Source organism: Podarcis pityusensis (assembly GCF_964106645.2).
Source record: "Podarcis pityusensis genome assembly, chromosome: 2".
NCBI lineage: Eukaryota > Metazoa > Chordata > Lepidosauria > Squamata > Lacertidae > Podarcis > Podarcis pityusensis.
This window is the reverse complement of record NC_138029.1, coordinates 24,422,282-24,445,190: the sequence shown is the minus strand read 5'-3', so window position 1 is coordinate 24,445,190 and position 22,909 is coordinate 24,422,282. Positions and strand designations below refer to the sequence as shown.

General features: G+C 42.5%; 1 protein-coding gene across 3 annotated transcripts in view; it reads right to left on the bottom strand.

Annotated features, from left to right (window-relative positions):
- Nucleotides 1–16,489: 16,489 nt before the first annotated feature.
- AXIN2 (axin 2) overlaps nucleotides 16,490–22,909 on the bottom strand; it is a 48,790-nt gene continuing 42,370 nt past the window's right edge. For all 3 annotated transcript variants that reach the window (XM_080994480.1, XM_080994482.1, XM_080994481.1), the window contains exon 11: nucleotides 16,490–18,880. In XM_080994480.1, coding sequence (XP_080850606.1) covers nucleotides 18,754–18,880 — 127 coding nt within the window. In that variant the 3' untranslated portion in view covers nucleotides 16,490–18,753. The remainder of the gene's footprint in view (nucleotides 18,881–22,909) is intronic.

Below are 22,909 nucleotides of genomic sequence, written 5' to 3'. Positions count from 1 at the left end.
GATATTCCAAGACAACTGTTGGATCTTAGAGCCGCCTATTCTGAACTTGCCAAACTGCTAAGGAGCAACGCAATTCCATTCAGGTGGGAATTTCCCCAAGGAATATCTTTTACCTTTAGAGGGAGAAAGGTCAAAATCAGAACACTGGAAGAGAGAGACAAATTTCTGTCTACACACGGAGAGGACCTTCAAAAAGGAATTGAACTACCTTCTGGGCCCGGAGCAACGCCAGCACCAACACCAGCACCTGGGGAACCTGAAGACCCAGGGAAGATACCACCCCTGGAGAAATAACCAGATCAATTCAGGATGTCTCTGCAACTGTTGAGTTGGAATATTAATGGTTGTAACATTCCGGAAAAAAGGAAGAAAATATTTCATATATTAAAAAAAGAACAATTGGACATTATTTGTTTACAAGAAACACATGTGACGAGGCTCCACAGAAAAGTGTTAATAAATAAAAGACTGGGTCAGGAATTTGTATCGTCGGACAAAGTTAAGAAGAGAGGTGTGGTGATATATGCGAAAGAGAGCCTGTCACCTAAATTTTTATTTAAAGATGAACATGGAAGAATATTGGCAATTGAGATACAACATCAAGGAGAGAAATTGTTGATATTAGGAATTTATGCACCTAATGAAGGGAAATCGGAATTTTACAAGAAGCTGCAGGAGACAATGCTGGATTATCTGGACTACAACAACATCATAATGATGGGAGATATGAATGGGGTCGTATCAACTAACATGGACAAGTCACAAAGTCAAAATGTTACAAAAGACGGCAGACTACCTAAAACTTTTTTTGAAATGACAGACAATATGGATTTGATTGACATCTGGAGGACAAAGAACCCACTAGGAAGAGAGGGAACATTCTTTTCTGAAGCCCAACTGACCTGGACAAGAATCGACCAAATATGGATTTCTAGAGGCCTGGCACCTAAGGTCAGAAAAGTGGAAATCTGCCCAAAGACCTGTTCCGACCACAATGCAGTAAAGATGGATATGACACTACTACCAACTGGATCCTTTAGATGGAAGATGAATGACAATTTGTTCAGAGATCAGGAAATTACCAAGAAGGCCCAAAAAGTTTTGAAGGATTATTTTGAGATAAATATGAATACTACGGTGGAAAAAAGAATCGTCTGGGACGCAAGTAAAGCTGTAATGAGGGGATTCTTGATACAACAGAATGCAGTAAAGAAAAGAACACAAAATGAGAAAAAAGATAAGATTTTGGATAAAATAAAAGAATTAGAGAAGAAGTTAAGAGTGAATCCGAAGTCACAGCCAACTCTGAGAGAAATTAAACTCTATCAAACACAATATTCTAAACTGATAAACCAGGAAATCGAATGGAAGGTTAAATTAATGAAACAAAAAACGTTTGAGTCGGCGAATAAATGTGGAAAACTACTAGCTTGGCAGTTGAAGAGAAGACAAAGATTAAATACGGTTACAAACTTAGAGATTGAAGGAAAAAACATTCAGAATCCAGTGGACATCAGAAAGTGTTTCCAGAGATACTTCAAAAAACTATACACCCAAGGGCCGCAAGACGAAGTTGAGATTAAACAATTTTTGGCAAAAAATGGACTATCCAAATTGTCACAAGAAAATAGGACAATCCTGAACTCTAAAATAACACGACAAGAGATTGAACAAGCCATTCAGAACATGCAACTTGGCAAATCTCCAGGGCCAGATGGGCTGACCTCCAAGTACTATAAGACATTAAAAGACTATTTGATACAACCGTTGATGGAGGTCAGCAATGAAATTATGGAGGGGAGTAGGGCACCGGAGTCGTGGAAGGAAGCGTTTATCACATTAATACCAAAGTCAGAAGCTGAAAAGACACAACTTAAGAACTACCGCCCCATCTCCCTTCTAAACGTGGATTACAAAATATTTGCAGACATTTTGGCAAGCAGATTTAAAAAAGTTTTAAATGAAGTAATCCATAAGGACCAGGATGGCTTTCTCCCAGGTAGACATTTGTTTGCTAATACAAGGAACATTATTGACATTTTGGAACTTTTGCAAACAGATATAAATACAAAAGCAGTTTTAATTTTTATAGATGCGGAGAAGGCCTTTGACAATATCTCCTGGAAATTTATGATGGGAAATTTAAAGGAGATGGGAGTGGGACGGGGTTTTGAGAATGGGATTGAGGCGATATATTCAGAACAGAAAGCTAAATTGATAGTTAATAATGTGGTTACAGAAGAGTTCAAAATCGAAAAAGGGACACGACAAGGTTGCCCTATTTCCCCTTTGTTATTCATTTCGGTTCTGGAAGTGCTATTGAACATGATTAGAGGGGATCGGTTGGTGGAAGGAATTCAGGTCGGACAGAAACAATACAAATTAAAAGCTTTTGCAGATGACCTGGTTTTGACTCTGCAGAAGCCAGAGCCTAGTACGAAAAGAGTATTACAACTGATTAATGATTTTGGTCGGGTGGCTGGATTTAAATTAAATAAACAGAAAACTAAGGTTTTGGGAAAAAATTTGACTGATACAGAGTCAGAACGGTTTCAGAATGAGACGGAACTTAATGTGGTTAAAAAAGTAAAATACCTAGGGGTAAACATAACAGCAAAAAACCTAAGTCTATTTAAGGATAATTATGAAAAATGTTGGGTAGAAATTAAGAGAGACCTAGATAGTTGGTCAAAATTGAAACTTTCCTTGTTAGGCCGAATTGCTGTTATCAAGATGAATGTATTGCCAAGGATGTTGTTTTTATTTCAAACACTTCAGGTTTTGGACAAGACGGAGTGCTTTCAGAAGTGGCAGAGAGATATTTCTAAGTTTGTCTGGCAGGGCAAAAAGCCCAGAATTAAGTTCAAGATATTAACTGATGCAAAACATCTCATCCTCTGTCGTCCCCTTCTCCTTGTGCCCTCCATCTTTCCCAACATCAGGGTCTTTTCCAGGGAGTCTTCTCTTCTCATGAGGTGGCCAAAGTATTGGAGCCTCAGCTTCAGGATCTGTCCTTCCAGTGAGCACTCAGGGCTGATTTCCTTCAGAATGGATAGGTTTGATCTTCTTGCAGTCCATGGGACTCTCAAGAGTCTCCTCCAGCTCCATAATTCAAAAGCATCAATTCTTCGGCAATCAGCCTTCTTTATGGTCCAGCTCTCAACTGAGGACTCTATCCCAATTCCTGATCACATGATGGCTTCTAAGTGCGTTCAGTTGAATGCACATGGAAGCCCCCATCAGTCCCCAACATGTGAAGGCCTGAGAGGTGCCAGCATGCCTACAGAATGTGGGGGGGGGGGGAGCTTTCCTCAGTCCCTTCATTCAATGCTACTTCCGTTTCTGAAATGAAAGAGAGAAGAGAACAGTAGTCCAGAAATGAGGATGGGTGCGAGCAACTCCCTCAGTAGCAAGAGTTTTTACTGACCCTGCTCCTCTGTCTTGAACAGTAGCCAGGTACAGAGACATTAAGTAAGCGAAGTGACTTCCAGCCATATTTTAGATGTGTGTCAGGAATCTTAGTTGAATGCCAAATGGCTGGTTTTGTATGGAGCATGACAGACAAGGCGCCTAGAAATTAGTAAACTGCTCTCGGAGATTACTGTAGCAGAGCATGGTATAAATCCTAAAGAACAAGTAACAATACCCTCGCCAACTGAGGTGGAAATGTGTAGAACTTGATTTAAGATTGAAAGAATAAGAAACTGAGAAAAACAGAAATTGATAGATAATCACAACCCACAGGTTGCATTGTTCTGGTCCCTATGATTTTTTTCCATTTGGTATGGCTGCTATTTTTAGAATATTCCGCTTTGAAGAGCACAGTATTTAGTTGTGGGAAGAGAGATGTTGGTTATAGGGCTCCTGCAGCACCAACTCCAGCTAAGGTAACCAGATCTTGCCAAATAATAATAATAATACCCATTTGTCTGGGAATCCGACTTGTCAAACAACCATCCTTGCATGGGAGATTTCCAAATGAATACACACAGACACACATTTGTACAAAAGTGTTCAGCATTCATGCAAATTTATTATATCGCTTTGTATTCAACCTATGCCATTCAACCGCTACTTACATTTTCCTAAGTCTGCTTCATTAATACTAATGACGGAAATTTTTGTTTCTTCAGGAATTTACACCTTGTAGTGGGGACTCCATATCGCAGTTGCTGCACTCCAACCTCGATGCATTACCTAGCTTTGCCTTAGCAGTACAACCCATATCTACAAAGGGAAATTATTCAAACTGTTAATACAACCAGAGGTCCCAAACCAGGTAACTTTGCCTCAGTTGGAGATATGGGCCCCCCTGAATCATAACCTGAATTAGACATTATTTACACAATAAATGAGGGTTGGGGAGGGTCTTGAGCAGTGTTTCTATGCCACCTTGCGCAGCCATATGAGAAGATGGAGGATAGTGGCTGACCCAGGCAGCAGATGCTGGAAGATGAGGATGAGGTGACAAGGAGTTGAAGAGAGTTACATGTGCCACACAGCCCACCCTGTGGCCCTTAAGTTGCCCTGATGACCTTGGGTGATGAGAACAGGGTCCCGTTGCCCTGTGTGGAAGGAAGATTCTGTTGGCAGCTTCTTTACATGGAACGGTTGTCCAGGAGGGGACCATATTGTCCTCCTCCTCCTCAGGCAGCCACATATATCAGATGGGCCTTAACTTTACCCCTTCCTAGAGTTCCTCTCTCACATCCTTCTGCCCTTACTGCTGATTGCAGGGTACCCCCTTCTCGCTTGCCCTTGGTACTGCCAGAGATATATATTTTTTAAGTGCTCAATTTGCAAGGAGATGCAAATTCATGGAATACATGCAGAGGGCCTTCTTGGTAGTGGCACCCACCATGTGGAATGCCGTCCCATCAGATGTCAAGGAAATAAACAACTATCTGACTTTTAACCTCAAATTTTTAATGTGCTGTAAGCCGCCCAGAGCGGCTGCGGAAACCCAGGCAAATGGGCGGGGTATAAATAATAAAATTGTTATTGTTGTTGTTATTATTGTTATTTATTTGTGTCCCCCCCCCACTTTTCTGTATTAGGCACAAGATTCCTCATCATTGATCAGGTCTGGTTTAGCATATTCCTTAGCAAAATGGGGGAAAGTGACATTCAAACCATCCTGGATTTGTTTCTTCCGAGTTGTCTGACAAATGCTAACATTTTCATGCACTGAGCATGCTCAGATTCCAAGTAGAATTTGCAAAATCCAGGTGTATGCGCCCAAATCGTGCATGCACACACACACACACACACACACACACACACAAGGCAGACAGTCTCCTGAAGATGTCGCCAACAAGGTCATTCTGTCCTCTAGGCTCATCAAGCAGAGCGTATTCAGAATTTTAAACAGAGTATCTCCTCACAAGGGATAGGCTCTTTCCACAGTAACGATCAACAAAAAGCAGAAAGCCTAAACTTTAATAACTCTGAATGGGAAGCAACTCAAATCACATCCAGAACAGGGAAGGGGAGGAGGGAATCTCCGAGTCTATTAAAACATCATTTTCTCCTCTTGATTGATATTTAAAGGGATCAGAAGCAAGAATTCAAGGCAGCATCTAGAATCAGCCAGCCTGCTAGCTTAATATTTTAGAGCACCTGTGTTTCTCATCAAATGTGCGACCAAAAAGGACTGGTTAAAGGGGCTTTGATCTGACTTTAAATACCTCCAAACATCAGTAGCTGGAGGCATCTTAATCTGATTTTACTGGAGCTGGGCTGGCGTTAAGAGAAACAGAATGTAAAATTAAGTTCACATTTTCCCATCAACCCTTGAAGTTTCTAATGCACCCCTGACCCCAAAGGTAGGGGTGGCAAAGAGGGATATCCTCAGGTGGTTCACACATGGGTGACAGTGAGAATACAGCATATTGGGAACACACAGCTGTCCACTGGCTTATTGGGTGCAGTAAGAGCTTTTTAAAGTTAATGTGCACATGCTGTCTTTCATGTTGTATCCCACCCCCTTGCGCTTAATTGCTTTATAAAGCAATTACCCAGAAAATTAGCCTTTCAAATATATACTAGCAATTCTTTCGGTAATGGGATTCGAAAACATCAGAATGTTCACACATGCAATAGCACTGATACCAGATGTACTGGTTTCGTCTAGTAAAAATTGTGAGTATTCCTTGACTCTGAGATGGGCAAACTGTAGCAACCTACGTAATAAAGTTGTTGACATCCGTATGTCACGAGAGACAATGGAGTGTGCCTCTAGGGGTGAAGTCAGACTTGCTCATTAGCAGCACCAAAGTGAGCTCCCCGGGTCACTAGGGCTGGATTTCAACATTGCAATATGTCACCAGCTAAATATTGTGATATACGGATATATCACAATGTCTGAAATAAGGATGGAACTATGTAGAGGCATTGGCTGGTTTCACGGTTTCCACTGCATTGTAATTTTTGCACAGCACATACTCTCTCTCACACACACACACGCACACACCTGATTGCCGGGTCAAAAATTATGAAACCGATATCATGATATGGTATACATGATTATCGTCTTCCAAAGCAACTACTCTACTCCGAACTTAAAAATGGGAAGCATAATGCTGGTGGTCAACAAAAGAGGTTCAGAGACTCTCTCAAGGCAAATCTATATTTAAAAAATGTAGTATAAACACTGACAACTGGGAAACACTGGCCTGTGAGCGCTCCAATTGGAGAACAGCCTTTACCCAAGGTGTCATGGGTTTTGAAGGTGCTCAAACTCAGGATGAAAGGGAGAAACGTGCTAAGAGGAAGGCACGCTTGGCAAACCCTCACCATGATCAACTCCCGCCCACAAACCTAGGTCCCCACTGTGGAAGGACGTGTGGATCCAGAATTGGCCTCCACAGTCACTTATGGACTCACTGTTAAAACCTTGTTTATTGAAGACAATCTTACTCGGCTATGACTGATCACCAAAGAAGAAGAAGAAGACAACTCTCTGGGAGAAGGGAAGTTATGCTGGGGGAAGCAAGGCGTTCCCTTGGGCGTCTTGCAAAAGCAGGTACAAAAAATAAGATGAATAAGGTGAGGAGGAAAAAAGTTGCCAAACACAGCTGAAGAGTCTTCTTTTTAAAGCCTCAGATTTGTCAAAGGAAGGAGAAGAGGGAGGGGATATCCAGCGCTGCCAGTGGGATTTTTCATTTTCCTACACCGAGTACGAAAAATGTATGTGAGGTTCCTAAGTGTCCCATTGGAAAGTGGGTCCCAAACCTGAACGGGCGGTGATGCATTTGATGTAAGGTTGGGACTGGTGAGTCTCCACTGCTTGGGGGCTCGAGCAGACAACCTGGTGCTTCCAATAGCATTTCCAGTCAACTCTGACCTCACCCTTGCCCCACCCCAACCCTGTCAGTTTTGCTGGTGCCCTGAGGGCAGCTCTGCCTAATAATAATAATAATAATAATAATAATAATAATAATAAACTTTATTTATACCCCGCCCTCCCCAGTTAAGACCGGGCTCAGGACGGCTAACAACCAATAATAAAAACAAGTTGGTTAAAATACAATTTAAAAAACAAGATTAAAATACAACATTAAAACATTAGGATGCAGCCTCTTCACAGGAGGAGAAAGGAAAAAGAAAGAGGGGGAGGGAATCAAACTGATTCTAAGCCAAAGGCCATGTGGGTTGCCACTCTCATGGTTGCACAGTGTGGGTCATTCCATTGGGACTGGGTAGGAAGGAATATGTTGAAATGCTCCAGAGGTCCCATGCCTGCTGGGGGTAAGGACGACACCTTTTGCCCATGCCAACGAGAGGAAATCTCGTGCACACTTGCAAGTGATTCATGACTTCTCTTGCACCAGCTCACCTTCTTGGACCAAATGGGGACATTAAGAGTCAGGGTTCTCAAAATAACAGGGGCTTGGGGGGGGAGATGTGCTCTCTTGGCAACATGCAAAGAAAGCTAGCTCATGTGCAGCCATTGAGCCATCTTCAGCATGAGATCTTGAAGAGGATTGCAGAGATTTTTTTATGCTGATTTTTTAAAAAAAAAATGGGGAAAGTGCACTGTCCTTATTTTCCAGGGACAGTCCTGGTTTTACAGAAGCCATCCCAGTTTCTAATTTGATCCCGGAATGTCCCGCTTTTCCTTAGGATGGAGAAATGTTGGAGGGTATGGACTTACCCAACCCCCAAGCCATCTGAAGACAGCCCTGTATAGGGAAGTTTTTAACATGTTTAATGTTTCAGGTTGTATTATGTTTTTATATATGTTGGAAGCAACCCAGATGGGTGGGGTATAAATAGTAAAATCACTACTACAGTGGTACCTCAGGTTAAGTACTTAATTCGTTCCGGAGGTCTGTTCTTAACCTGAAACTGTTCTTAACCTGAAGCACCACTTTAGCTAATGGGGCCTCCCGCTGCCGCCGTGCTGCCGCAGCACGATTTCTGTTCTCATCCTGAAGCAAAGTTCTTAACCTGAGGTAATATTTCTGGGTTAGTGGAGTCTGTAACCTGAAGCGTATGTAACCTGAAGCGTATGTAACCTGAGGTACCACTGTACTACTGAAAACTGTATAGGACATTCCTATTTTCCTCAGATAACTGTTGGAGGGTACAAAAGTGTCTCATCTCTGTTTCACATCCTAAAAAAAGTTTTACCCTGCCTTTTCTTTGGATTCCCTCTGCTTTTGAACATGATAAAAAGAGACGAGAAAAAGATAAAGTCCATAGATAGGAATCAATCAAGTCTGGAAATGTTGCAGCAGAGGAAGGCCTTCGCTTTTCTCTTGTCTTTCAGAATCCTGTGAAAGGCAAGGAAACTGTTTTTAATATACAAGAGTTCAAACAGTGAAGCTCCGTAGCCAACAGTCACGCCATAAACTCTAAACTTTACATGGAAACTCTCTGATCTCTTTGAACTCTCCACCCCCCACCCCACTCCATTTGGCAGAGAATTCCAGTGTTTAGGCTTTTTTTTTGTGGGGAGATTTTCAGGCAGGATCATAAGGAGGGTTTAATATATTTTTAAAACACTCTCCTGCCTTCAAAAACCACTAATGCCCACTCAGAAACATCAAGGCGTTACTTTGAAGTGCCTTCTGGCTATAACCCTCTTACACTCTTTGCTTGCTAGGTAATCAAATAATTTAATGTAGACCTGGTAGTATAATATTGGACAGTTGCGAGGGTATTTTTAAAATTAATGAATTAATTAGCTGACAGGGGGGAAAGAGTCATTCGTTGCAAATCTGCAAAGCAATCACTGTCCCTAAAAAATACTGGTACATGACAAGTCGCTTTTGCTTCCTTTTGGGAATCTGTCACACGCAGCGAAAGTCTTTCTGTCGTTCCTCGCTTGCTCCCGGCAAATGCCTGTCTCCTGATATATTAACACCCAGGTAGTAAACACAGCTTTGTTCACCCCACCCCACTACACAGGGTTAGCCCGAGCCATTTCGTTCACTGAAGCAAGTCAAAATGGGTATCCACTCCTCCAGCGGTCAGCAAACTTTTTCAGCAGGGGGCCGGTCCACTGTCTCTCAGACCTTGTGGGCGGCCAGATTATATTTTTTTTTTGGGGGGGGGGAAATGAACGAATTCCTATGCCCCACAAATAACCCAGAGATGCATTTTAAATAAAAGCACACATTCTACTCATGTAAAAACACCAGGCAGGCCCCACAAATAACCCAGAGATGCATTTTAAATAAAAGGACACATTAAGGACCATGTAAGAACATGCTGATTCCCAGACCATCCACGGGCTAGATTTCGAAGGCGATTGGGCCGGATCTGGCCCCCCGGGCCTTAGGTTGCCTACACATGCACTCCTCTTCTATGTACAAAAGCTGACCAGACTGGCAACAGAGGCCACGTCCACCCCATAGAATTGAAGCACTCTTTAAACAGTTGTGGCTTTCTACCAAAGAATGCTGGAAGCCATTGTTTGTTAAGGGTGGTATGAGCTGTTAGGGTGACCCCTATCCCCCCCGCCCCACAAGAGAGCTGGAATTCCCAGAGTGATTTAACTCTCGGCACTCTTAACGAACTGCAGTGGTACCTCGGGTTAAGTACTTAATTCGTTCCGGAGGTCCGTTCCTAACCTGAAACTGTTCTTAACCTGAAGCACCACTTTAGCTACTGGGGCTTCCCGCTGCTGCTGCGCCGCCGGAGCATGATTTCTGTTCTCATCCTGAAGCAAAGTTCTTAACCCGAGGTGCTATTTCTGGGTTAGCGGAGTCTGTAACCTGAAGCGTCAGTAACCTGAAGCGTATGTAACCCGAGGTACCACTGTACAGTTCACAGCATTCTTCTGGGGAAACCATGAGTATTAAAGTACAGTGCAGACGTGCTATGCAGGCACTGGAACTACATTTTGGTAACATGGAAACACTGTCCTGCCACACACACAACGTTTAAGAAATGGGAGTCATAAGCCCCCAAGATGTGTGGAATAAAACTCACCAGAGTCTCATGGCAACTTAAAAACTAAGGGTGTATCCAGTCACTACTTTGCAGGAGGGATTCAAGCACGTGCCAGTTAAAATGGATTAAAGGGCTCTGTCACCCTACTGCAACGTATTCACTTTTTTAAAAAAAAAAAAATTGGTCTGTTTGCTGTTTAGAAAGTGATCAGGAAACGCACTGATAATTGCAGGATGAACAAATTAGAATGGATGCTGAATTAAGACTGGATATAATCTAATTTCCTCATCAACTTGGTGCAAACAAATAATCATGAATGCTCAATGAAGAAGTCATCTGCAGGGGCCCCAAGCCTTCAATCCTAACCTCCTCTTACCTGGGCATAAATCCCTTTCCATTCACCACGACTTACTTCAGCATAGACATGTTTAGGATTGTACTGTTACAGATTTGCTGTGGCATAAGCTCTTGTGCAGCAGAGTCCACTTTTGTCAGGTGCATGCAGCGGGCACTCTGATCCGCAAAAGCTTGTGCCACAATGAATCTGCTGGCTTCAAGGTGTTACAAAGCTCTCTGTTGTCTTTGCTCCCAAAGACTAAGATGACTACCCCTTCTGGAATTTGTCTCATAAATCACCTGCCTGCCATCTGTATAGGGATGGTTCGCTATGCACGTTACTCTCCACGGACTAAGCGAGCAAACCAACGAACCCACAAAGATTATCCACAGGAAAGATGGCCCTGATGGCCCTGATGTTGCCAGGAGAGTAATCGCTGGTGCAATTTGAAGGAACACAAGTGCAGAAGTACGAAACGAAAGTGTTCCGACCAGGGCCGGATTTGGGGTTAATGAGGCCCTAAGCTACTGAAGGTAATGGGGCCCTCTATATGTCCATCTGTCCTTTGTCAACAACAAATTGTCGCTGTTTCTTGTGCTGAATATATGCTATATGGTAATTTATGGACCTAATAGGTATCTAAAGCCATTTGCACATAACAAAATATGTATTTTATCAAAGTAATTGATATAGAAATGAGCAAACCAGTGATATTTTAGGGAGCAGGCTAGCAGGCAGGGCCCATTACTTACATCACGGAAGCCTAACCAACACAAAACACTGTTGCTGTATGTAGGTTTTATTTTATTTGTTTTTTATCTTATATTTTGGAAATGTACATCTAGGTATTTTTTCCTTTAATTTTTTTGGGGGGGCCCAAGAGAGTGGGGCCCTAAGCTATAGCTTGTTTACCTTATACATAAATCTGGCACTGGTTCCGACTGCAAATGCGATGGCTACTGTACCAGCTGCCTGTGCTTTGTGAGCAAATGTGCGTCTCAAAGAGTGAGCTGTAGAATTCAGAAGCATCCGAGGCGCCTGCAGAGCCCAAGACAAATGTAGGAAGCTAGAAATCCCAAAGGGTCTTTCTTTCTGTCTCTCTCTCTCTCTGTGTGTGTCAAATTTTATCAACTCAAAGCACTGAACTACACAATGCAAAAGTTAACGGTACGTGCTGCCTATAAATATATACAGAGGAGAAAGAGAAAAGGAGGGTTGTCTGAGGAGGTCAGTGGAAATTATTCCAAGCTATTCAGGCGCAGGAAAACCAATGTTTCAAGGAAGGATTTCACCCTGGAACATTTTTGTGGATCCCATAGAGCAGCTCCTCCAAGTGTCTGTATTTTCCAGGGACAGTCCTGGATTTACAGAAGCTGCCCCGGTTTCTGATTCGATCCAAGAATGTCCCTCTTTTCCTTAGGATGTCCCTATTTTCATCAGAGAAATGTTGGAGGGTATGGAGTTATGCAACCCTCAAACCAGGGAGATAAGTAACTATACAATCTTTAGAAGAGATCCGAAGGCAGCTCTGTATAGGAAAAGCTTTTTAAAAAATGTTTAATGTTTTCTTATGTTTTTATATATGTTGGAAACTGCTCAGAGTAGCTGGGGCAACCCAGTCAGATGGGTGCAGTATAAATAATAAAATTGTTGTTGTTGTTGAATAGGACGTCCCTATTTTCATCAGAGAAATGTTGGAGGGTATGAGCAGTGGCGTAGCGTGGGGGGTGCAGGGGGGGCCGGCCGCACCAGGCGCAACATCGGGGGGGGGGGCGTGCTCGCACTCGCAGCTCTCTGCCCCTACCTGGCTCACTCACTCTCTCTCACTGCAGTGCTGGCTGTGCGAATCTGATCCGAGCCGCAGGGTCGCCGCCCACTGTGGAGGGGATGGGTGCCAGGCGTGCGGTGCGGAGAGAGAGAGCGAGGGACTATCTGGGGGAGGGACAGTGCAGCGGCCGCCCAGCGCAGCGCTGAGCGCGGGAGAGAACCACACCAGACCAGACCAGGCAGCAGCAAGAAGAAGCTGGCAGCGGCGGCAGGTTAGGGGTTGGGGGGCGCAAATTACTTGCCTTGCCCCAGGTGCTGACAACCCACGCTACGCCGCTGGGTATGAGTCAAATAGGTATTCTAGGCTGGGCTTCATATGCAGGCAAAAAGCAACCGTTCAAACCATTCAGCGTGAAATGAAAGCAAGACTACATATGCTCCCCAGCTAATTAAATTAAAGTTTGCTATAAATTGGTTGAAATCCAAAAGCCACAGCAGGGCAACACCTTTATTAGGACCAGCGAAAATGTTGCAACGTTAGTTAGTCCTATTAAAAGTATGACTGCACTGTGGCTTTTGGGTTTTTTCCAGCAGATCAAGACGATGACCTGCTATTTTTGGTAACATTTACCCTTCAAAGTGCATTGGTATTCCTGCTATTCCACCTCGGGAAAGAAACATTTGCAGCACATGTCTGCTCAAAATTAAGTCCCATTAAGATAAATAGGGCTTACTCCCAAGGTGGTGGGGAGGCTATAGGATTGCAGCTCAACAGCTAACCCCTCATCAACACCACTGGGAATTGGGGTTGGAGGAGACACTGGAGATTTCCCTCTGCCACAGTCTGCCAGGTTCTGTTACCATGGGGCTGCCTAAGAGGGCATGATCTGAGAGCCAGTATTTGTCAATATGAAGACTGATGAAATCGGTCGACTTCTAGACAAAGTTTCCTTTGGTATGTCTTCTTTCTTTCCGGGTGCTTTAATATCTTTGCTGTCATATTTTCTCACTGTTATCAGCAAGTGTGAGAGTCAGAACTTTTTTTGATTGTTTGTTTCATGAAAGCTCAAGTTCTCCGCCTTCTAAGAGTGCTTGAAAGAACAGCTCAAAATTGCTCCAGGAACCACTTTCAGGAACCCCTGCATCATTCTGGTCAGGTCAATCTGCATCAGAGTGCAGGATCAGAGCGCAGGATCAGGACCGGCACTTCTGAAATAGTCAAGGTGGTGCCATTCTTTGAAAGCGACATATTAAGGTGGTATTTAATGATCACCACATCCGACTTTCAATCAAAACAGGAGAGAGTTTTTCCACTTCTCATTCATTTTTAAAGGACTATTCAAACACCCTTTTATCTCCACTAAACAGCCTGCCATGTATTTGAAGACATTTTATTTTTTGTTTCTACAGACATCCAGGGGGGCAAAAAGAGAGGAAAGAAGAAGAAAAGAAGAAGAAAAGAGAGAGGCGAGTATTTCAGAATAGTGATATATGAAGATGCAAAGGCTTATATGGCAAGCGAAGGACTTCAAACTGACTCAGACACATTCATCTTCCCAAGAAGAATTAGACTCAGTGTGATTCATTTTAATAGCAGAAGAAGAAGAAATAATACTACCGTGCAGTCTAAGTTCCTAACCTTTGATGGTAGAATAGGGAGAAAAAAATAACTTTCTTCCCCCATGTTGCTGAAGTCTGCCTACCCATCTGTTATGTCCAGCTCATCAATTAAGGTGAACCTGCGAACTTGAGGTGTTTAATAAAGACAGCAATCCATTTAAATGTGGGGAACCGCCTGCAGCTTTATTTTAACTGAGAATTCAGTTCTTAGCCCTGTGTACTCAGTGTGAAGTTTTTCTCATGTTAGGAATGAAGTCTCCTCTCACAGGCAAAATAATTCCAGATGCACTGTTACTACCTGGGCAAGAGCAGAACAGGGAGAGGGCGGAGGAAGGACTAGATGCCATTTTTGGATGACACAAAGGAAAGAAAGCCCAAGTTTTTAACAAGGGGTGTACAAGGGCACTGCAATGGATGGCAAGTCACAGATAAGAGAGGTCTTAGGTGTCAGGTAGCAAGAAGATGGGCACTACGGTGAAGCAGAAGTTTTCACCAGGTATAAATCATCATCTGAAGAGATGTGACTGGTCGCAAAATTAAATTCCTGAATCATAAGATGAGAAGGATGCAGAAACTGAATATGAGGTGTGTGCGTGTTTCAGTATCCAAGTCTTTTTACAGAATGCAGAAACAATGGCTGGGAGCATTTGGAAGCCTATGTTTAGAGCTTACAGCCCAGTGATCAAATATGCTGCTGGGACAAGCCCTATTGAACGGGAATAGGATATAGGTACTCTCTAGATCAGGGTTTCCCAAACTTGGGTCTCCAGCTGTTTTTGGACTACAACTCCCACCATCCCTAACTATCAGGACCAGTGGTCAAGGATGATGGGAAATGTAGTCCAAAAGATGCTGAAGACCCAAGTTTGGGGGGAAACTGCCTAGGAAGTAACCAAAAACCCTCTACAGTAAGATGATCTGTGGTTCTCTGGATTTTACCATTAATGCACATTGTGAGAACGTCAAAAGCTCCTCTTGACTTCAGAAGTCACTCTCTTCAGCGGGGACTGTAAGGTAAGTGTTGTTTAGCTTCTTACTGAAGTGGGACACCTGGTCTATATACCTTTTTGACAAGGCCACCTTTGTGTTAACGAGCATTAATGGGGCTGAGTGACTCAAGAGAGCCACCATTTTTCTCCCAGCACTGCCTCAAACCTTGCCCTGAAGACCTCTTATATGATGTGATACACGTTGATTTAATCTATGCCTAGGGTCTAGTTATTTCTGCTTTGACGGTTACCCACACGGACTTTTCAAGGCTTCATTTGCTGTGACTCGAGTCTGCCCAAAACGACATGTTTCGTCCTAGTCCCTCTGCTTTCAGATACATAGGAGGTGACTGTAGATACTTACGTTAGCTACTATTAGTAAGATAATATCAAAACATTTAAACTGAGAGGAAAAAGAACCCTGAATATGCTCAAAGACACACTCTTCTTTGCCTGAAGGCAAAATGAGCCATGTTTTCCTGGCATCCAGGGTCTCAAGGCTAAATTAAGGTTCATTGTAAAACCGCTTGAGATTTCAACTTTCATTACTTCAACTTTTCAAACTTAGAATGTTTTAAACTCCCAAAATTGCCTGGATTCCTGTGGTTTGAGATTCAGTGATCTTAGGACAGCTGTCTAAAGATGATAACTTACTTAATATTTCTTCACTCCCAGTTAATTAACCCACCACTCAATTCAACCCCTTGCATTTTCCTTTTAGTCTCTCTTCCCTCCCCCTTCCCACGCAACAAAGTTCTTAAAATGAAACTCCTAGGAATGTATTTCTTTGGATTTAGGATGGTTTGGATGGTTGAAACTTGCTCTAATAAGCAAAAAAAAAAAAAAAAAGACCCTTAGATTAAAAAACCAGAACAAAAAAAGGGGGAAAGATTATATTAATTTGAAAAATATAAAAATTTTAATAAAGGCTACATCTCTTAATTACAATAATTATTGTACCAAGTAATTTTTTTTCTTTAAATGAAACTCTTTATAATGCATAATTTACAGTATAAGTAGAACAAATGTCATGGCAAAAGTCATAAAGTACAAGGACTTGTAGTAAAAAGGCATAAAATATATTATACATAAACCCCTTTACACAAAGAAGGGAAGAGTTTGGACCCTGAACACAGGGCGTAACATGGCATATTAACACCATGTAGGCACAGGTACTGTACTGATTGAAGTGTTTTTCTTAAAAACACACACTAGAGATAGTGTATTAATAGCGTTTTTGCATCACATTCTTTCCTACACTATATACAGACGTATTATACAAAAGAAATGTAACGTTGGCATACAATGCACCAATTAAAAACAAAACACAATAGAAATAAAATGTGTTTTCAGGGTGGGCAGGTGGGGCTTTAAAAAAAAAACTTTTTTGCCACAATACACACAATCCAATTAGAGGATGTATTTGATAGTTTGAACAACGACACACCTAAAGCGAGAGACTCTGTTGCCCTTATATAGCTCAGTGGAATCTTTTATTATGGGGAGCTGTAATTTCATCATCTAGAAAGTTGGAAGCAAGCTACGCAGGATTGAACAGGGCACTAGCTTCCATTTGCTATAATGGAATGGGATGGGGCACCATACATTTTGACGGTTTGGCCTATTAAATACAGTTTACCATACAGAAAAGTACCACTACCGAAAATGTGACTACATTTCTTCAAATAAATAAATAAAAAAGCATCACTGATTTAGTTGAAAAACATTCTATTCAGGGTTTCCCAAACTTAGGCCTCCAGCTGTTTTTGGAATACAACTCCCATCACCCCTAGCAGGAGCTGTGGTCAGGGATGATGGGAACTGTAGTCCAAAAACATCTGGAGACCAAAGTTGTGTGTGTGATCTGGCTAAAGTGGTGTTTATGTGAACTGGATGGTTTCATGTACCGCTTTTCATAAAACTGGACTATATGAACCATTTGGGTCTGCATTAACTTCATAATTCTGCACTTGGGGACTTGCTATAGGATGCTTTGCTGAAGACACTGGAAGCAATGCAATGCATTGCATACTGCAATGCTACAAAAATACAGACAACTGTATATTCTTACCACAGAAACTGACTGATAAGACCCATATATTGTTATTACCCCCTGTAGCTGTTATATTTATCCCATGAGAACACTGCTAGGTCTGGTGCAGAGCCAACATTCTCAATCTGCCCATGGTTAGGGGGATCAGGAACACCTATGGGCTTGTGTATTCATTCTTCGTCCTCTCCTGCAGTGAATTTTCCCCAAGCTCACCAAGGTGCAGCATTCCTTTGGACCATCATTAACAGTAGCCACGGTGAGCTTCAAACCAAACTTCACAACCATGACTGGAAGCAGGCTTGAGCAAACTCTTCTAAACATAATCACAGCTAGCATTACCATCAGGGCAGATATAACCCTGCACTGTGGTTACGTGGGTGGCGCTGTGGTCTAAACCTCTGAGCCTCTTAGGCATGCCAATCGGAAGGTTGGCGGTTCAAATCCCCACGATGGGGTGAGCTCCCGTTGCTCTGTCCCAGCTTCTGCCAACCTAGAAGTTCGAAAGCATACCAGCGCAAGTAGATAAATAGGTACCACTGTGAAGGGAAGGTAAACGGCGTTTCCGTGTGCTCTGGCTTCCGTCAGTGTTTCGCTGCGCCAGAAGCGGTTTAGTCATGCTGGCCACATGACTCAGAAAGCTGTCTGCAGATGAGTGCCACACCCCGTAGTTGTCTTTGACTGGACTTCACCATTGAGGGGTCCTTTACCTTTTACCTTTACTGTGGTTATACCCAAAAGAGGATTCGTGGGGAAAGGGAGCAGGACGAAGAATGTAACAGTCTATGGGGTGATCCTGATCTCCTAACCACTGATAGGCAACCAAGTATTATACATCTGAACCAGACCTAACAAACAGAGCAGCATTGATTCAAAATCTACCAATTTTTAGAAGAGCAAATGTGTACGACAATATTCCCTCTTCCTCCCCTTTTCCTCCAAGAAAAAAACAGCTGGAGGAATAATGCTGGACAGAACATGATTCCAGCTTGTTTTCTAAGGTGGCAGAAATGAATTCACTTTTCTTTTCTTTTTAATAAAAGACAAAATTCTAATGATTTAGATAGTGGAAACAAAGTAAATAATAAAATATAAAACCACCCCTTTTTCCATATCACATCTTCTCTTCTCTCCATTGTTTAAAGCAGCATGTCCATAAACTGGACTTAAGGGAAAAAACCAGACTGTTCAATAAATATCAATAAGGATTACTGTAAGGTAAGCTATACACAGTTTCTCTTAGTCCATAAGGTTTGGGATCCCCAGGAAGCCATATATTATATATGGAAGTCTTTCAAAACATGGTCTGCATCTTCAATAACCCAGAGTGGTCATGTTTTCAATAAATAGTTCGGGGTTGTTAACATCCTTGTGCCCAGCTCAACAGACACCTTTTTAAAAAAAATAATAATGTAAGGCTGATTTGGCGAAGTCTTCATAGACCTTAGTTTGTCTGTGTTGCTTTTTCTTCATTGGTTCCAACCTTCCTTCAAAAGCTTTGTTCGGTGGTTTTGTCCAAAAGCCAGCGTCTTTTAGCTTATTGTCTCCTTAAAACACACTCACACAGACAATGCCAGCCAGTCAATCTGTCAGTCAATCCTCTCCACTTTCCCAAGGACTCTTCCTTCGTACATTGGCAGAACAGTGTCGTCGTCCCAGATTTCTTCGAAAACTGCACCGCAGTCAAACTCTTTGCTTGCCTTCTTGAAGTAATACCTGGAATCAATAAGATCAACAGATGCAAAATAAATGAAGAGCATTTTGGAATTGCTGTTTTTGAAAGTGTCTGTAGCAAGCACCCACCCAACATTCCATATCCAGAATGTCGTAGGAGCCCAACACCCCTTGCCCAAACACCAAACTCTTATGTTTCCATGGGTAGCTATGGCAGAATTGAGACAAAGAACACTGAACATAACATTAGAAGACCCAATGGCCCATCTAAGTCCAGTATCCTGCTCTCACAGTGGCCAACCAGGTTCCTGTGGGAAGCCCACAAGCAGATTGAAAGCAACCTGCTGGATCAAACCAAAAATGAAATTCAGCAGCCATAATCTGCTGCCTCCCAATTGCTTCCAGCATCCTCTTGCAAGGTAGGAGATCAACAGAACACCCAACTGGCCCAAGCAACTAATATTCAACAGCACAGTGCCTCTGAATTTGGCTACCACCATTGATCAATGCTACACTCTGTGAATTCCACCCCTTACAAGCCCCTTTTATAAAGGCATCTAAGGCAAGTGGCCATTAGCTCATCTTGTGATCAAATTGTGATCCATTTGCCACAGGCTGGCATAACCTGACTGCTCTTTGACATAGTACATAAATATGATCCTCAACGCACTCTTCCCCAAAAGCCTTGCTGCATCTTATAATGTTGTTAACTCTCAGGCACCACCTTAGTTATCCATATGATTCACCCTAAAGGCACACATTACGGTTACAAAAGAGATGCTACTGAAAAACAGCCTGGGCATGGCAAGTGAACCTTGCCCTGGTTGTCAACGTAAGGACACATGGATTTCCATCATCACTGTGTGAAACTCCATAGTCCCATTTTGAGCTGCTGACTGTTGTTGAAGTGGTGCATGTCTCGAAATGTGGTGGAAGAGACCCACATGGCAAGTTATGTTACATCTAAGGGAGAAGGATTTTAACAGGCCCCATTGGTATGCAGAATTGGCTTAGCTTGCAGAATGTAACTTTTATCTATGGTTTGGGGGCAGGAAATGGGAGCTTGTGACCCTCCAGATATTGTTGGAGTACAACTGCCATAATCTCTGACTATTGGCTGGGGCTGATGGGAACTGGAGTCTAGTTGCCTGCCTCTGGTTTAGGGACAGGAGGGGTGCCCCCCCACACACACACAGAGGGAGAGAGAGTTCAGACTGGACCTCAGCATTGTAATTGAGCCCGAGCTGTTTTGAGAGAGTGGGGCTGACAGGGAAATTATCGCAACTCAGAATTCTGCCTTATGTTCCTGTCGTAAGATATACAGATGCTGGACTGGAAGGAGTTTGTGTCTTCACAGAAGCTGCTGAGACTATTTCAAGCAGAGTTATCCACTGGCTAGGTTTTAAACCTCCACGCTTTTCGAAAAACCCTACTGTCATTCTCTGTGCCAAAGTTTTGCGACAGACCACTTTAAAACGACACTGCATTATCAGCACCCTTGCTGTATTGGTATTGGTATTATTATTGTTGTTGTTATTGTTGCTATTATTATTATTTCAGCAATCCCTCACAGAACGTATTATTTAGTTGTATACCTTTGCTTTTAAAAGTTTTATTTATCTGTGGGTAAGAAACAGGCTTTGGGATTTCTGCTGTGTTTTATTGTGTTAATTTTGCTATGTACAGTAAACACGCAAACTTAGGTGCATTTCACTTCTGTGCATTCAGCTTTACATACTTGGCAGAAATGTTAAAAAAATTAAAAAGGGGGCAGAAAGGAGGCGGGTGTCCCATCCAGGAAAAAAGACTTTGGAAATCCCACCTGCCATTGTACCCAAAGCGTTTTCACTATACATAATTATGGCTTTAGGTGTGATCCCCAGAACATAACCCTCTTGTAAGTCGTAGGCACAACTTGTGCATAATGTGATTAAGTGCTCTATAAATCTTCGTGTACAAGCAAATGGGAAAGAGGAGTCAGTGAACTGAAGCCCTGAAATGGGAGGTAAATCTGCTTTACTGGAACTTGGAAGTGCAAATTCAATTCTGACCACAACAAGGTGATTGCAGCACCATGGTTCTCAAATATCAGGAAATGTCTGGCTTACCCCCTCAGTTTATATCAGGGGTAGGCAACCTAAGGCCCGGGGGCCAGATCCGGCTCAATCGCCTTCTTAATCTGGCCCGCGAATGGTCTGAGAATCAGCGTGGTTTTTACATGAGTAGAATGTGCCCTTTTATTTAAAATGCATCTCTGGGTTATTTGTGGGACATAGGAATTCGTTCATTTATTTTTTTTTCAAAATATAGTCTGGCCCACCGCATGGTCTGAGGGACGGTGGACCGGCCCATGGCTGAAAAAGGTTGCTGACCCCTGGGTTTATATCAACGCCCACAATCTTGTCTTTTATCATTTACGAGACTAGCACCACTGATTTTGCTCAACCAAATATATTTTGACAAAGCGGTCTCCATGAGAACAGGCCCTACAGCAGTGAACTGCCCCCCCCCCAAACCAAGCTAAGCTTCCACAGCTCAAAGATCTACACAATTTAGACTAGAGATATCACACTCTGGACATATAAATGCAACTTAAGAGGAAAGCTCTTGGAAAAACAAAAGAAGGGCAAAAAAGCAAATTGAATGTACCAATTAATATATTTTTATTTTTTTTAAAGAGGAGGCACCTTTGGGACAGTTCTTTAAACCACTTACAGATATTGGCAGCAGGAATGCAAAGTTTCTCCCTGGCCAAGCATCTGATTTAAGGAAATAAAAATCCAAAACAAAACCCATTATTTCCGATTTAGCCGTATGACTAAACTTTATACAGCACCACTCCTACAATTTTGAGACTTCTACTAAAGTGGATTTTGAAGAAGAGAGAAAAGTTACACATTGTAAAACCGGCAATATTTCATTTGAGGCCTGTTGTTGTTTTTTCCTTTCTCTTTTTTAGTAAAAGCTCCCAACTGCTGACACATTCCAAAGAAGAACATCCAAAAACAGAACAACACTTTAAAAAAGGACAGAGATTGCTACATCTCTGCTTCGATATTTCCGAGTGGCCCCCTGCGTAATGAGCAATCTTGGCTTAGATTGCAATATTTGACACAGAAAGGTCAAGCAGGAGCATCCCGCTTTCCCTTTCTTCAGGCTTGGGATCGTTAGATCACGAAGCCAGTGCTCATGCAGACAAAAAAAATTAAAAAATTGTGCCCCTTCCCCTCTTGTGTCAAACAGTAAGGACCCCTCTATTATCCTGAATTAGACCGTTCAGCTTCTTGATTAAAGGTTCCTTTTATCCCCCCTTCCAGCATTCTTCCTTCTCAGGCTGCTTAATTGCATATGCACAAAATGAAGGCCTTCCATTCAGAGGGTTAGCATTTAGGGAGCCTGCTTGTCTACTACCACACACACACACACACACACCCCTCCTTGCACCCAGGCTGATCTCTCGCCCTCTTCCAAGGAGCTCTCTTTTGCCATGCAGTCACAGGCAAGGAAATATTCTTATCCGATCAGCCTTAAGGGGAAAACACCAACAAGCACCACCCAAGTTTTAAAGTAACTAAGTATATTCAAAGGAAAGGCAGCTTAGTCACATTTTCTACCATATTTTTTTTTTTTAAAGTATCCCCTCAACTTTGAATTCCCTCTTATAAAGCAACTTTCTTTGGCTAGGGATCTACTCGAGCACCCGTTTTTGCTTTGATATTTAAGACCTCTGAACATACCAACAAGAGACTGGTTTATCTGACAGGAGGTTTTATTTATCTGACTTTGATTAGGGAGATAACAAGATGGGTCTCTTAATCAAGTTAGAAAAGGAAAACTGTTCAGTCATCGGACTTTTTTTGTCACTTTCAGATGAACCCATGGATGTAACAAAATCCATTTACTTCAGAAGAGGCCAAAATTCTCCCACCGACCAGTCTTCCTTTTGCTGATCCAAAACCAAAACACAATGAAACTTCCTTCTAGAATCCCTCAAGCTAGCAGGCCAGAGAGGAAAAATGAGGAGGGAGAGGGGGGACTTTGAATGAGGCACAAAAGGACTTTCACTCCGTT